Genomic DNA, 15467 nt, shown 5'->3' on the forward strand with positions numbered 1-15467 from the left:
TTAAGAGCAGAATTTTCGCGTACGTTTCTCCTACGAATAAATTCAAGAATCGAGCCCCAGGTCGTGGTTTCGGTTATTACAGTTGGGATTGGCTGGGCTTGACGGGCTCGACCAATCAGCCGACAAGCTGCTTTGTCCGGGCTGGCTGATTGGTCAATCCTAACCGAGCTCCCAATTCGCAGTGAAATACAGCCGTTGGCCAATCAGGACACGGGAGACAGACAGAAATGGGAAGCCGTTTGTCTGTCTCACTCTGTCCGTCTTCTTCGAGAGAGCAAGAGCTTCGCTACGCATCGGAAAGAACGAAGCCTATTATTTAATTTTACGTCAAACGGCAGGTCGTTCAAAGCCCGACGCGGGCCAGTCGTGAGGTAAGCGCGACTTTCGGAAGAAAAGGTCTCTCGGTAATAAACGAATATTACCGAGAATATCGCGACGAATGTTTCACGCCGGAGTAGGGCGCGCGATCACTCCGCCGTTGCCCGGTGCCTATTTAACAGCAAATTCCCCCCGTTCTCGTTATTACGTTTCCGTATTGACTTGGCTTTCGTTCGGCGGAACATCATTTTTCGGCAAAGTCGAGCCGCGTTGCCGAATTTCAGCGAGACGCCGGTCCGCCATGTTTCCTTCGGCGCCCGCGATACGAAGCTTTTCCCGCGCGTCGCGGTAATCGGAGGAAGAAGGAGAGAAAGAGGGAGAAAGAGCGAAATCTGTCTCCGTAAGCGGGGAAATTGACCGGATCGAGGCTTTCGTTCGCCGCGCGGTTGTTGCTCGGTACGTAACGAAATGATTGTCGATCTCGCAAGTCGCGCATTTCCGTAATCTGCGGGTAACTGCGGTTTCGCCGCCATTTGCAAAAAAAAGTACGTCGAGTAGAGGGACTCACTTTCCGCGCTAATTGCTCGTTTTTGTAACGTTCCAGTGGCTCACGGTACGAAATTTCTCCTTGCGCATCGCGGAATATGAACATTCTCGAGCATCGGGAGGGAAAACCTGAGAGAAGAAGAGATCGAGAACTTTAGCGTCGTATCGGTGCGAAGCGGCTGTTGCTGGAAGGTACGTGACAATATTTTCGTACTTCTCCAGTTTGCGAGTTGTTCGCAAATTTTTATAATTGGCTGACGATACGTCAACTTGGGGTAAGATTTGTATTTTAATGATGTATTCGTGTAATATGAGCGACATATTTATCCTTTCATACACGCAGTAGAATCTAATTCGACATCCTTTCCCCAGATGTGGTCTTTTTGTACGTGTGATGCCGGAAACTCCAGCGGGAAATGATTAGTCGAAACGACGTCGAATCGACACCGTCAAATTAAGGTCGAATCGACGTCGATTGACGAGTCATTTCTCGCCGGGACATGCCCTCGCGATTAGCGAATCTCTCTTGCTATCCTCCTTTGGGAAACTAGGAAAGGTACTTCAGTATGATTGAGCTTCTAGTCGACCGTGACTGGCGATGTGTTTCTAACGCAGAAAATGTATTGCGAAAATATTAGCTCAGCCAGGGTTTCAACCTGGACTTTCCAGGACCTTTGAATCTGGAAAGTCCAGGTTCGGACCCTGGCTGAGGTAATACTTTGGCAATAAATTTTCTGTGTTAAAAACACATCGCCATAGTCGATGAGAAGCTCAATCATTGTTAGTCATTTATTGGCGTCGAATTCTTGATGTTACTTCAGATACGTTCCTCACTCTTCTTTAATTTCGCCTTGAAACTACGAGAGATGAGATGGGGATGCTGCTCCGACATTGTGACGGTGTCAGGTGTACGGCCATGGTCAGAAAGGCTGTCCAACATTTTACAGTTTTCAGAATATCCATAGAGCGGATGAGATTCAAATTGGAGCTGCTTTCGAGAGAAGATGAAAATGATCCAGGAGCCCGATTCTTGAATTTATTCGAAGAAGAAACGTATACGAAAACTCTGCTGTGACAGAAAAGTTGAAAGTCTATTGGTTAAAGCCATGCGAGTAGCCAATCAACTTGCAACTTTTCTGTAAGAGCAGAATTTTCGCATACGTTTCTCCTTCGAATAAATTCAAGAATCGAGCCCCTGATTATTAAAATGATCTTGTGCTATGATTGGTCAAATTTGAAATTTCATTCAATGGAATTCCAGATTTGACCAATCGTAGCGCAAGGTCATTTTAATCTGGATCATTTTGGTCTCGCGAAAGCAGCCTAGATTGAAATCTAGCCAATCGGAGTAACGTCTACTGATCTCGAGTTTAGTGACTTTTACTCCAATTGGCCAAATTTCAATCTAATCTCAACCCGTAGTCTGATACGGGCTTATGTATCATCGCGTACATATTCGTTCGTGTCATTCTTTTGCTCTGATAATGTTGTCACTGCACACTTCCGTGAGCAAAAGCTACATTCTCTTGCATGATAGACTGTATTCCCGAAATTTATCGTGCAACGTCGGACAACCTTTCTGACCACGACTGTATACCGTATCGCATCACGATATCGGATAGCGTAAAATAAAACTTGGTATGCGAAATAATCAACGTAAATTGAATATCTGCGACAACGAAGTGGGATGTCAATTGTGGTTAATCAACGATTGTTCATGAGACGCGATAAAATTCTTACTGTATAAACGAGTATAATATTTATAAAATACCATACATATTACAATATATATGGTATTTTATATTTTATACATTGTATTTTCAAAATTAACATACATTAGTTTAGAACTTAAACATTTTAAAACAATTCTATCAGTTTTCTTGCATGCGTATATGGAGAGAGAGAGAGAGAGAGAGAGAGCAATACACATTATAATATATACATTATACTTTCAAGATTGGCGTATACTATTCTCAAGCCTTGTGTCCACGATCCAAGAACTGTGTCCAAGTTCTAGCATCGTGGACATTGGCCTTTAGAGCTTGAAAGTTCAAAAGCAACTTTGCTAGTTTTCTTGCACGTACAAAAAGCAAACCACATGTATCACGACATATGGAGGAAAGTCCTCTATTATAAGATAGGTTTTTAATTCAATCACAAATCTTTTCTTCACAACGATCACACGGACAATCAATTTTTCACCAAGCAGATTTCACTCAAAGGACAGTAAATTCACGATTGAACCAACTGATGACGCCAATTAATTTAACAGAAACCCCGCTATTCCATACTAGGATCCTATCTCATAAAATAGAGAACTTTCCTGTACATTATCCTTTTAAAACTTGCATATGTTACTCTTACAATTTGAAAAGGCACTTTTACTAGCTTTCTCACATATACAGAAAGAAAACCATAGTGATTGCTACTAATGTGTATTCTTTATACATGCATTTTATATCATTGTGAATTTTAATTATCTACGATTTTATATATGACCTATTATTTCTTTGCTCTCAAAGAACACTCGTTACACGCATATTTACATACATATATATGATGTTAAACGTACAGACAGAAATGTATTAAGTTAGAGATACCAGTGCGGCTTTAACAAAATTTATCAAAATTAACTGACGAATATATACAGGTGTATATAGCGGAATTAAATTAAACGTTGTCCTCCTGTTGCCAACCATCTTCGTCGGACAAAAATCTCCTTTTATGACTCGTGTTCATGTAAGGCCTCAAGGCCCACTCCACGTCAGCGGCCGATTCGGCGTCCAGGGTCCCCAATTTGATCTCGTACAACTTCATCTGAAAGCGCGGTCCAACCTCCGTCAGCTCGACGTTCTTTCCCTGGGTCTTCTTGTAGGTGTGATGCCGGAAGCATATGTAGTCGTCGTGATTGGCGAAGCTGATCACCCTCTTGCTGTCCTCCTTCGGCACGGGGAACAGGTACTTGAGTATCTTCATCACTCTCTCCCCTAATCTCGTCTTGAAATTATGAAAGATCAGATGGGGATACTGCTCCGACATCGTGCCAATGTCGGGTATATCGTGGCGCATTACGACACCGGACAGGGTGAAGTAGGCCGTCGGGCCGTACGGCAGGTGGCAGACGACCAGGGCGTCGGGTACGCCGCGGTGCTCGTGCACGATGACGAAGTCCGTGACGTCGTTGGCGCGGCAGGCGTGGATCAGCTGCTTCATCTCGTAGTTGCCGCGGTTCATCCGCTGCGAGTTGGGGAATATCAGGCGCAGCTCCTTGACGAACATCTTGAGCCGCGAGCTCGGGTCGCGGGACGTCGTGATGACGATCTTCGGGTCCTCGACGCCGGCCCAGCGGTACTCGTCGTCCTCGTGGCTGGCCACGGTGCCGCCCATCTCCGTGCCCCTGGCCACCGCCATCTCCGGCCCGGCATCCTCCCACTCGATCTTCCTCTGCACGTGCAACGCGCTCTTCCTCAGATCCGGGTGGATCGGCACGTTTTCCTCCAGGCTGCGCTTCAGCTGGTCCTTCTTCTCTTGGATACCCTTCACCTTGTCCTGCACGGATTTTCGGTAAAGGTACTCGCGACGCAGCCTTGCTTGCCTTCGCAACATTTTTGCCGCTTAAAGCTCTACCTCTCGGTTGATCGTTGAATCGGAGAGTCTTTCGCGACTCCTTCGCCTCGAGTAGTGCGTTTGACGACAACAACAACACGCGCTCAATTGGAGGTTACGGTACCACGTGTCGCTAGGTGCAGGCAGTGTCGCAACCACACGCTAACAGTTGGATGTCATTGGTTGGATCTGAAAGTCGAGAGCCAATCGGATGGTCAGAGTCGAGAAATGTGTAGCCAATCACTTGCAGCTATTCCATAAAAGCTACCCATTTCTCGACTCTAGGGCCGGTATTCATAGTCAGATCTTATATTCGAGACCCTCTTGAATTTATCTAAAGATGCTGTGTGGAACATTTCATTGGCTACAGAGTATCTAAAGATGATCTTAAGTCGGTCTTGAACGTAAGATCTGACTATAAATACCCTGGACCAAGTTCTAGCATCGTGGACACAGGTCTTTATGAAGAGACGAAGTCGCTCATTTGAAGTATTTTCACTCTACTTTAATATACAGAACTGAAGACTGGTTTATGCAAGGCCGTAACGGTTAACTTTTGCCGGAATCGGTAAAAATTAACCAGTTAAGGCTGGTTTATGCAAGGCCGTAACTGTTAACTTATGCCGGAATCAGTAAAAATTGTCCAATCATCGTTAAAAGTGAAGAGAATAATTGGCTGTAATTGGTAATATTACATGTGTCGTACGACAAATCTTTCAAGCACGTTGACTGCAGAATAGAAAAGTTGTCGAGTCTCGCGAAATTTTCGATTCTGCAGCCAATGAATACATTAAAAAATTTTGTCGTGCGACGAATGTAATACCAGCCTAAACAAGCCTTGACCCTCTGTTTGCATAAGATTTGTTCTTTTTAGCTGAACTGGCTGCAGTTCAGGGGGTCAATTCTGTATCTTACAATATAGTGAAAATGCTAAAAAAAAAATTTAGATTCGCTTGTCACACACTATGTTATCACGTTGCTGTTTAACTTATTCGCTTCTCCTTTTATCCACGAAAGTCTGAATCAAGAAATCACACCTATTCCCGTTTGAGATAGTTTAGTGAAATCACTAATCTTGTAAACATTCTTTAAATGTCTCGTATTTCTCACGGATTTTTGCGTCGCTGGAAACGACCGTTCTTGTGTGTATTGCAACGTGCACTTTGCGAGAAAATACAGCGCGACTTGAGAAATCAGCCTGCCCCCTCCCCTCTCCTCCCCCGTGCGCGACTTACGGTGTTCGATTTGGATGTGTTATTTTGTGTAACCACCTGAGTGCGGCCAATCACGCATGAAAGTAACAATGAATAGCATCGAAATAGGCGGATAGACAGGCAGACCGGTCATTTTGTCCGGTGCGTTCAAACGTCTGTGTATACACGTGTGCGTGCGCGTGTATACACGTGTACGGTTCACCCGAGTCCACGCCTTAGGCATCCTCTTCCGCATTTCATGTCGTCGGAAGAGGAAAAATCCCTCGGTACATTCTGTCGGTTATATACACGGGGTGAAGAACGTTTCGCTAAATTAAATCTTTTAGAAAATATTACATTAAAATTCTTTTCCACACAACTGAAAAAAAAACTGAGGGTACACACCGAGCACGTAGACGGGCGGATTTTATTTGGAAGCTTAATTGACCGAAAATTAGAAGTGCACGAGACAAATTCGCGCATATAAGACGTGAAGAATGAAATATCCAAGTGGAAAATTACGTTTCAGAAAGGGAATATGCCACGTGCTTCGCCTGGGCTTCTTTGCTCGCGCATTTGCAAAGTGAACTTCTTCAAATGTCGATATAATATGCTGTATAAAATGTTTAGCATGCGGTTTCATTGTCAGCGTTAACTTTAAATGACACATTATTCTATAAACTATCAAGAATAATCTTCAGAGTCGCCAGCAATAATTAACAACATCAAATTTGGTTGACCGTATCTGGCAATTTTTATGTTCAGAACTCGCTACGTTTCGACCATGGGTTTTGGTCCTTTTCAAGCGATCTGACTATACAAAGTGAGAGATTTAAGAGATATCGAGTCAACAGTTAAACAAATTAGAATTGTTAGAGATATTACCTGAGAAAGTCATGTACATGGATTCGCGTGTATTTTGGTGATGTAGAATAGTCTTTATAGTCACAAACTAAATGGTCGAAACGTAGCTCGAATCCTAAACATAAAAATTGTCAGATACGGTCAACCAAATTTGATGTTATTGTTCTATAAATTTGAAGCCAGTGTTAAAATATTTTTGGAATTACACTCGATATGAAGAATAAAGTTTTGCGAGTCAAGTTTTACAAGTAGCTAAACTCTATCCCTTCGATTTCAAGGAAACGTCAACTGACCAATTGTAATCTAACAACTAACTACAACTGTACGTTTTTAACGTTAAAGGGTCGGGTCTTCGAAATCGCTGGCGAATTCCATTTAAGAACGCAAAAATATCACGAATAACGCCGGATGGCGGTGAATAGAGTCGCCGTCGTGGATTGTTGACGCGTAGGGAAACTCGATTCGCGGTTACGCGTTTTCCACAACAACGTGTATATAACGATGTCAGCACGATGCCGGGCAATGCCGGCCGGTCCGTATTATAGCAATTCAATAATAAATTGTAGAACGGCTCGGTCGCCGCATTATGCGCCGGTAATCACAGTAATAAGCAGTTCTAAAAGTAACGTAAGTACGTTGTAGGTAGTAACGAGTGGAGCCGTAATCTCGGGGGATGCCTCCTCTTCGTGGCAAGGCGAAGGAGGAGAGAAACCAGGACGGAGGGCTGAAACGTTAGGGGAGAGGGGAAATTCAGAGAGAGCGAGAGCGCGCGCGCCAGAGAGAGGGAGAGAGAGAGCCCATGGGCGTCATCTTCGCTACGTTCCTGAATCGGCATAATTTACCGCCTCGTCCGAGCAAATTGAGCGCGTTTATGCAAAAGGGGCGACATAAAGCACGATCGACATGACGACGATCATTAGAAACCGGACTCGGCTGTGCCGCCGCTTTTCCTCCCGGCGGAGGGAGCGTTTTGCCCTCACCCGCCCGCTCTTCATTTCGCCTCGCCACCGACGAGACACTTGATCACTTTCGGTCGTCCCCAGAGACGACGCGTTTGTCTCACTCGATTCCTTGTATAATATATCATTTGAACGTTCAAAAGACGATCGTCCAGTTTCGAGCGATTTTTCTTTACCTTCGTATTTCACGTCGAGCGAGGGAAGGGGCGTCGCCGAGATCAACCGCGGATTTCGCGATCGTTCGCCCGCGTTTCGAGATAGTTTGAGTATATTTCAGGCGTGCACTCACGACGCGTCCGTGTGATTTACGTCATTTTTAAACTTCTTTTACGTCAAAGCACATCGAAGTAACTAACAGGGTGTCGATTATCGGAGGAAAGTCCCGTATTATGAGACAGGATCCTAATATGGGACGGCGGGATTTCTGTTAAATTACTAGGCATCGTCAGTTGACTCCACCATGAATTATTGCCCTTGGAGTGAAAACTGTTTAGCGGAAAATTCATTGTCAGATCGCGTAATCGTCGCGAAAAAGGATTCGTGATGGAATTTTGGCGTTGAAAACCTGCTATCTCGAATTAGAAACCTATCTCATAATAGGGGACTGTCCTCTATGTATTTGACATCGCCTCGCGAACGAGATTGCCGTTTTCAACGCGGTCGAAACTCTTGTCTTGGACGGTCAAAATATCCGAGCATGTTTTTTTAAATTTTTGTTCATTCGCGAGAGAAAGAGAGATGCACGATCGAGTTAGAAGTTGACGGCGAGCCGCGTTGTATGGTACGCCTATGAGGCTACGGGTATGTGGGGACTACGCTATACGTACCCGTTAAGCCAACATCTAATTCGATAACTGGCGAAAATAATAACGTAGCGATCTGTTGCGTTCGCGGCGCGCAATCATCCGTTTCGTACCGCGTGTCCGCGGAGAGCTGTGAGATCGAAGGCGCTTCTCCCGGGGATATTTTGCTGCCCATAGCCGAGCGTAATAATCGCTACCACCTGCCACACACAAATACGAAAATACTTTGAATTATCGAGCGATCATGACAATTTTATCGCGGAGATACTCGCGGACGCTCGGCTCTTTTTTTCTCTCTCTCTCTCTCTCTCTCATCCGACGCAGCTCGCACAGTGGACGGGAGAGAAAAGGACCAGCAGAGATGGGGCACGAAATTAATACGCGGACGAGAAACGTGTCCCATCGAGATTCCGGCTTCCGCGACGAAGGATTGGAAAATCGAAAGATCGAGTAGGCCCGGTCGTCCGCTTAAACGAATCAGATAATTTTTCGGGCGCGCGCTCTTTTGAAGGGCGAAACGGTAGCGATTTATAACGAGGCGATTGTCGACTACCACACGGTAGCGGAGATGACGCTTATTAAAAGTCCCGGTCCCGAGGTGCGCGACGAGGCGCATCGATCTTGTTCTCCTCCGCGTCTTTCTTCTCGCATTGGGCGCGCGACGCTGCCCCCGGTGTGTTGTTGCCCGTCCACGGAGAAATACCGAACAGTTTAATAAGCAAGAGCGGTGGCGACGGCGATATACCCGCGATACAAGATACCGCGAGTACCATCCATCACGCGCGATGCGAATCGCCAACGTTGCTCGTCTCTCCCGTTCGAGACGCCGCGCCCGACCTTCCTATGATCTTCCCGTTATCGTCCCTAAAGACCCGCGCGGATCTCCCGGGGTCTTCTCGATCCCTCCTTTCGGGAACGTCGTCGCGTCACGAGCGGGCGGGAGGGGATTAAAAAGAAAATGATTATATTCATTGCCCGCGCGCGCGGGGCCGGTTTAATGCGGCGGCGATAACGAAAGCTTAGGTCGGCGCTCGCCATCGACCCGCCGTCATCCCGGCGAGGAGGTCGCGTGCAAAAAATACGTTAATTCCGCGTAGCTTGCATGACCGTGCAAATAAATAAAACGGCAAACACACATCGCGGCCTGCCTCGGTACCGTATTTTATATTTTATCCGGTTCGAATGATTGATTGCGCTCCGCTACCGGGGGGCTGAGTCCCGGACACGATAGCATCTCGCGAAATGCCCCCGGTCGCCCGACTGTACTTGTCGTTTCACGCATTGTTTATTATTGTCCGATGGTTTTATCACGATCGCCGGTATAGGGGAACCGGACGCGGAGGGCAGGAGGGAAAGGGGTAGAGGAGAGCCGGGATAACGATTCCTTCATCGACGTGCATTCGTGATTCGCGAGAGGACGTCGTCGTTGCCATCGTTGCTCTATCGCAGATTTCTATATACTACTAGGCCGCTACCTTCAACATGAAAAGCGAGGCCAGAGTTCCGCCACGTCTTGTTAGGTAAATAACCCTAGTAGCACAATAGATTGGCGCAATGTTGGGAAATAATGTAACTCTAGTATTCCCAATATTGGTATAAGATCGACGCCTTCTCATATTTAGGCAATGTGTCTATTTAACAATATTGTATTAGACCAATCACAGCGAGAAACGACTCGTCGATCGATGTCTTATAATCGATATCGACACCGTCAAATTGACGTCGACTTGACGTCGAATTTGACACTGCCGTTTCGACGAACCATTTCTCACTGGGATGTTAAATATCCAATCTAAATCTAACATTATGCAATTATTATCGTGCAACATTTACATTTATTCCATGGCCAATATTGACTTTACGTTGGACAGTATCGGCCAATGCATTTCTACTGTAACCAACATTGAACCAATGTTCAGCCAATGCACTGTGCTACTAGGGAAAGTAGTATGCCAGCGACACACCGATGCACATATGCTACTTTATTTACCTAACAAGACATTGCGGAACTCTCGTCTCACTTTTCAGCTCGAAGGTAGCGGTCTAGTGGTGTGTAGAAGTTTGCTATCCGCGATTGCGACGTAATTAGACGAGTACGATTTATTTTATCGGCGAGGTAACAGCTAGGAGAGAAATAATCGCGCGATTACCGCCAGTGCGCGATGCGAGCCCAAAGTTTTCGGTTTTTTGGCATGAACCGGAGTAAAAGAGGCAACGATCCCTATATACGTGTGGAAGATAGTAATTACAGAAGCGGGACTGAAAACGCGGGGTTCCATCAGACCCTGCGAGGCACGATCCTCGATAAGTATAGTTGTTTCAGGATCGCGTCGATGCCTCCTCTACTCCCGCTATCTCATTTTATTGGTACAGGTTATGTGAAAAATTTATTGGCTCCGACAGGCGAGCGCGAACGTACCCGGGACGCGGGCAATCTCGTCGTCCGCTCGGCCGGGAAGGCTCTGAAAATTTCATTCGCCCAAGTTTCGCCCGCGAATTTCGTAATTACCGCATACGCCTCTCGCGCTGATCGTCTCTACCGACCGCTGCACGAATTATTCGGAGATTCAATTGTACTTTTCAATTCTCAATGACGTCACGGCGCGATTGAAGTGCTCAGACAAATTTTCGGTCAAATTTGACGTTGTAGCGAATTCGGTTCCTTGAACTAGCGCGCACTCAGTGCGCACTAAAGCCCGTATCAGACTACGGATTGAGATTGGGATTAGATTGAAATTTGACCGATCGCAGTAAAGTTTACCAATTTCAAATTCAGTAACTTTTACTCTAATTGGTCGAATTTCAGTCTAATCTCAATCTCAATCCGTAGTCTGATACGGGCTTAAGGCACGGCTTTTCATTTTCTGCGCTAAGACAAATTTCCGTCGGATAAACCAATTAAATTGCGTTTCCGATGGTTAATTTCTCCAATTAACTTTTCCGATTAAATTATGCACATGTCCGATTAAATTTCATCGGACGTATCCACAATTTAATCGGAAAAGGTTAACACTATTTAATTGGTTCATCCGATGGAAAGTTTTCTCAGTGTAACGACGGTCTTCCATCGCGTCGACTTCTCGCGTCGTCGATATGCGCCGAGAAATTTTCGATACTAAATATTGAGCTGATCTACAACGCCCATCCATCAAATATAACTTAATCGTATCACGGCCGGCGCAAGTAATTATCGTTTCTAGGGAAGGTTCCCGGTGAACGTGGCGGAGTACGGGGTGCACGAGCAAAAAATACAAATAAGTTATTGCCTAGAGATTTTTTACGAAGCATCATCAAACTGCATCTAGCTGGTGTCTCGGTTGCATCGTGCTCTTCCATTTCTTCGGTGAACGGACCCGATCACCGCGTACCCCGTTATTATCTTCCGATACAGTTTTGCCTCATTTTTCCCCATCCTCCGCCTCCCCCTGCCCTCTTTTTCTGTTATTTCATGCTTATCCCTTCTTTGTTTCTGCTCGCTGCTCTCTCCGCGAGAGAACTCGGCGCCACATCCGAGATACCCGATACAAACCGAAGTCTCGCGCTTGAACGCTCTTAATCGAGGAATCGCCGGGTGCGCGCGATTATCGATACCATTGTTATCTCGAAACAGTTCAAGAGCGCCTGGCGTTTTCGTCAATTTCGCGGGAGTTATTCGGCGCTTCGCAGCGCGATCATCTCTCGTCTCGATTCATCGCCACACGCTCCATTTCCCTCGCGTTCCACACAGCGCGGCAATAATGCCAATTAATACCCGCGGGATACAATCGTCTACCTCGCGAGTTTCTTACGAACTGTCCCGCAAATTGCCGCGACACAAACCCTCGCCGGCATTCAGCGCGCGGCAATGTCGTAACGGAAACGCCCGATGCTACCGGGAGACGTTTTCATCCCGAACATATCGTCATCTTCGCCGGCTCCATTACCTCCGGCCTCCGCGCCGTGGCAGGCGAGAAAGATCGTTTCGACATAAAGGCGTCGATTCACTGGCGCTTTAAAACGCGTGTCAATGCGCCATTACAAACGTTACAGTCGTAACGAATGTTTCTCCGTCGGCTCCGCAAAGTTAAATGACCCCCCCTCCTCCCCCGTTTCTTTTTAATTCAACTAATCTTCTACGTAAATATGACGGAAGTTCGTTCCCTTCGCGAGACGGATTGCGCGCAATTGCGGACGGCGTCAATAGCGACGGTGGAATCAATAGCGTCGCTCCGAGCGTTTGACGGTAGAAAGTTTGATGCGAGATAACGCGTCAGATATCACGTTTCTGAATTCCTCGACAGCCCGGACGCGCTTTCGTCTGCGTTTTCGGGATCAAAGGCGAGGGGGTTTTCCCCGGGCGAGCCACTCGGGGTAATAACGACCGCGGTGTAATTCGCGTCGCGCGGCACAGCCGGTTATTATCGGGTAATGTGCGGGCCGTGCAAGTATTGATGTCCTCTGGCACAAAACCGTTTCAGCCACTTCCTAGGCGTTGTGCTACCCTGACCCGCAGTCCGCCGGGAATCAATGACAAATCCAACGGAGTTTCTCCGCGCCACGCCGCCGCTTTTAATTTATTCGGGTCGATAGGCGAGCCGATTGATCCCTCCGCAAATTCTACTCCTGACGCTCAGCACGGTTTTCAGTTGGGCCGACGATCGATTGTACGTTGAAGCTTGTTAGGGACGTGTTCGTCTATCGCGTCGCCTTATTCCAATTTTCCACGACAGATCGGTCCCACCGATGACGAGACTTTAATTAATAACATCTGTATTTATTTTCGTCTACGGGACGGGAGCTAAAGTAATTAGCTTCACGTCAACGTCTAGGCACTACTGCAGCTTACGGATGTTCTTAACAGATGACTCTAGTTGTACGTCTCTCAACGTTGTACCGCTTCGTTCCACTGCGATCATCCAGGGATAGGCAGTCACTGTTTTCCTACAGCTCCAAGTGCAATATATATAACGAAATACCGATTACACGTTAAATTTTATTTTATACAGATATTTCAATCGAGTTTCCTATACGAATATATATTTTTCCTATAACCGGCAATGATAACGAACCGATATTTATATGAATACCGCTTTCTATCTCCGAGTAATTAATTAAAATACCTGCTAATCGGTATATAAACGCGGTGCATTGTCAATTACACAAAGATCCCTGCGGGGGGTCGAAACCGCCCCGCGCTCTCCGAGTCGAAATTTTGGTACTTTTGACGCTTTTAAGGATAATTTACACCTACTCAACTGATCTATACATCTACATAGATCAGCAATAACCTACTTTGATGACATTATAGTTTTTTTACACCTCCCTTGAATCTTTAATTCTAAAAATTTACTTCAGCTCCTACTTAAAAGGATCTAGTTTAATACTAAATTGGCAAAAGTAGTAATTTCCGACACCATCAGTTTTGAAGTAAGAGTAAATTTTGCACTTGCAGTTGGACCTCTTTTACCGTCTTAGATCCTGCTATGTAATAGAATTAAAGGTTCAACACAGGGCCAAAATTTCGACTCGGGTCGTCTCTCGGGGATGTTCACCCGCAAATCAGCGACTTGACGAGCGATCGCTCGAGGAGCGTCGAAGGAGCTCGCCTCGCGCCGTACGGTGAGGGAGAGCCTGCGAAATAATGAAGGCAACTCCCAGAGCTTCATCGAGCATCATCGCCGGTCGGTCGGACGATCGTAAAAATGGCAGCGCGGAGTTTTTTGACGGATCGGCGCGGCACGGCGCGGCCGATCCGTCGTTATCCGCTGCCTCGTATAACTCGAGGCAGATTCTAGTTGAGCCGCAGATTTATTAGCGATAGAGCAGTTCGATAGCCGCGCTCCGTGCACCACCACGCCCATCCCGTGCACACGGCGCGGCGCGGCGACGGAGCGCACGCAGGGCCCTGCGCTGCGCGCCGCGGCGATGCACCGGGCGATGCAACCATGTGCGGCGTCGGGGCCGAGGGCTCCGCGAACGACGAACGCGTTAACCCGCGTGCGGCCGAGAGGGACCCCGCTCGGCTCTTTAATGTTATGCTGCGGCCCTCGCTCGATCGAGCGCGCCGTGCCCCGCCACGTCGGGGGATTTCTCTCGCCCCTAGGGCGAGAGGATGTACGAGCGAGCCTTCGAAGCTTCTGCAATTTCTCGCCAGGCACAAAGTACACTCCGAGACCCGCCCGACGACGCTCGGGCTCCTCGCCCCGAGAGCCTGCACGCCCGGCCGCTCGAAAATTCCCGGGACTCTGCGAACCGCGAAAGCGTATAATCGTAAACGTCGCGAAAAAAAAGGGCTGAAAATATATCGTATATACGCGTAACCACTGTGTTTCGAAAAATTCGCGACGCATTCCTCCGCCCGTCGTGCTCGTGCCTCCCATAATTGCAACTCCGTGGACTTTCTCGTTCTCTCATTCGCGATATTTCCATAAAAAATTATAATACTTGGAACTTTTTCCTAAACACGGAAGCAGATTGATACCGGCCGTTCGTTGCCACCGATACGAGGCCTCTTTTCGCACGTTTATAAGAACTTTGGTTAACAGGTACACGGAAAGACTGGCTAAGGCAAAAATAACTAAAATTAAAATGTTGCCCTATAAATTATAGGAGGGGCATCTACGTTGTGTTGCAACATTCTCTAAGGCCGGTGTTCATAGTCGATTCTTATTTCAAAGTCATCGTAAGTGTTGTCTTAAGACGCTAATACGGCTCTGTGATTGGTTAAAAACACATTGAGAGTATACTTAAGATGATCTTAAATATAAGAACGGTCTACGAGTACCAGCCTAAGATTGCTGCACAAAACGCATATAGTTGTCTCCACTATTTATCATACCAATGTGGGTATGGCAATCACAGATATAGGTGTCCCAAATATTACCATTTAATGGGGTTGTGCCAACCCTAATTAGACATGTGGTAACCATATCGGTCGCTCCGTGTATATTCACAAATAATTATCTGGTACGCGTCCGACGTATCTCGCTACCGCTATCGACGTGCGTGACGAGATATTTGAGGGAAGCGATAATTATAAGGAAATGGCTCGACGAGTGCGAAACGGGCGATTTATCGGGCGGAATCGGGCGATGCACTACCGAGCGCACAGGCGGACCGCGGTAGATAAAAAGGTAGAGAATCTGTGTCAGAGGTTGGTTATGCCTCGGATTTATGGGTTTGATTACCGTCGTGTACGA

The 15467-nt window shown here is 46.7% G+C and overlaps 1 protein-coding gene and 1 long non-coding RNA gene across 2 annotated transcripts in view; one reads left to right on the plus strand and one right to left on the minus strand.

The window, feature by feature from the left end:
• Positions 1–660: 660 nt before the first annotated feature.
• The window catches only part of LOC105569490, a 68751-nt gene continuing 53944 nt past the window's right edge, over positions 661–15467 (plus strand). The window contains exon 1 of the long non-coding RNA XR_001009513.1: positions 661–1056. This is a non-coding gene — a long non-coding RNA (uncharacterized LOC105569490). The remainder of the gene's footprint in view (positions 1057–15467) is intronic.
• LOC105569489 (U3 small nucleolar ribonucleoprotein protein IMP4) lies at positions 3468–4583 on the minus strand. The gene has a single exon (XM_012026000.1). The coding sequence runs from the start codon at positions 4468–4470 to the stop codon at positions 3535–3537; it is 936 nt and encodes a 311-aa protein (XP_011881390.1). The 5' UTR covers positions 4471–4583; the 3' UTR covers positions 3468–3534.

This window comes from Vollenhovia emeryi, unplaced genomic scaffold (genome assembly GCF_000949405.1).
Source record: "Vollenhovia emeryi isolate VEMERY1.0 unplaced genomic scaffold, V.emery_V1.0 DF939124.1, whole genome shotgun sequence".
Classification (NCBI taxonomy): Eukaryota; Metazoa; Arthropoda; class Insecta; order Hymenoptera; family Formicidae; genus Vollenhovia; species Vollenhovia emeryi.

What these genes read in the sequence shown, in the direction of transcription:
- LOC105569489 (XM_012026000.1), bottom strand. Translation starts at nt 4,470, where the DNA reads ATGTTGCGAAGGCAAGCAAGGCTGCGTCGCGAGTACCTTTACCGAAAA.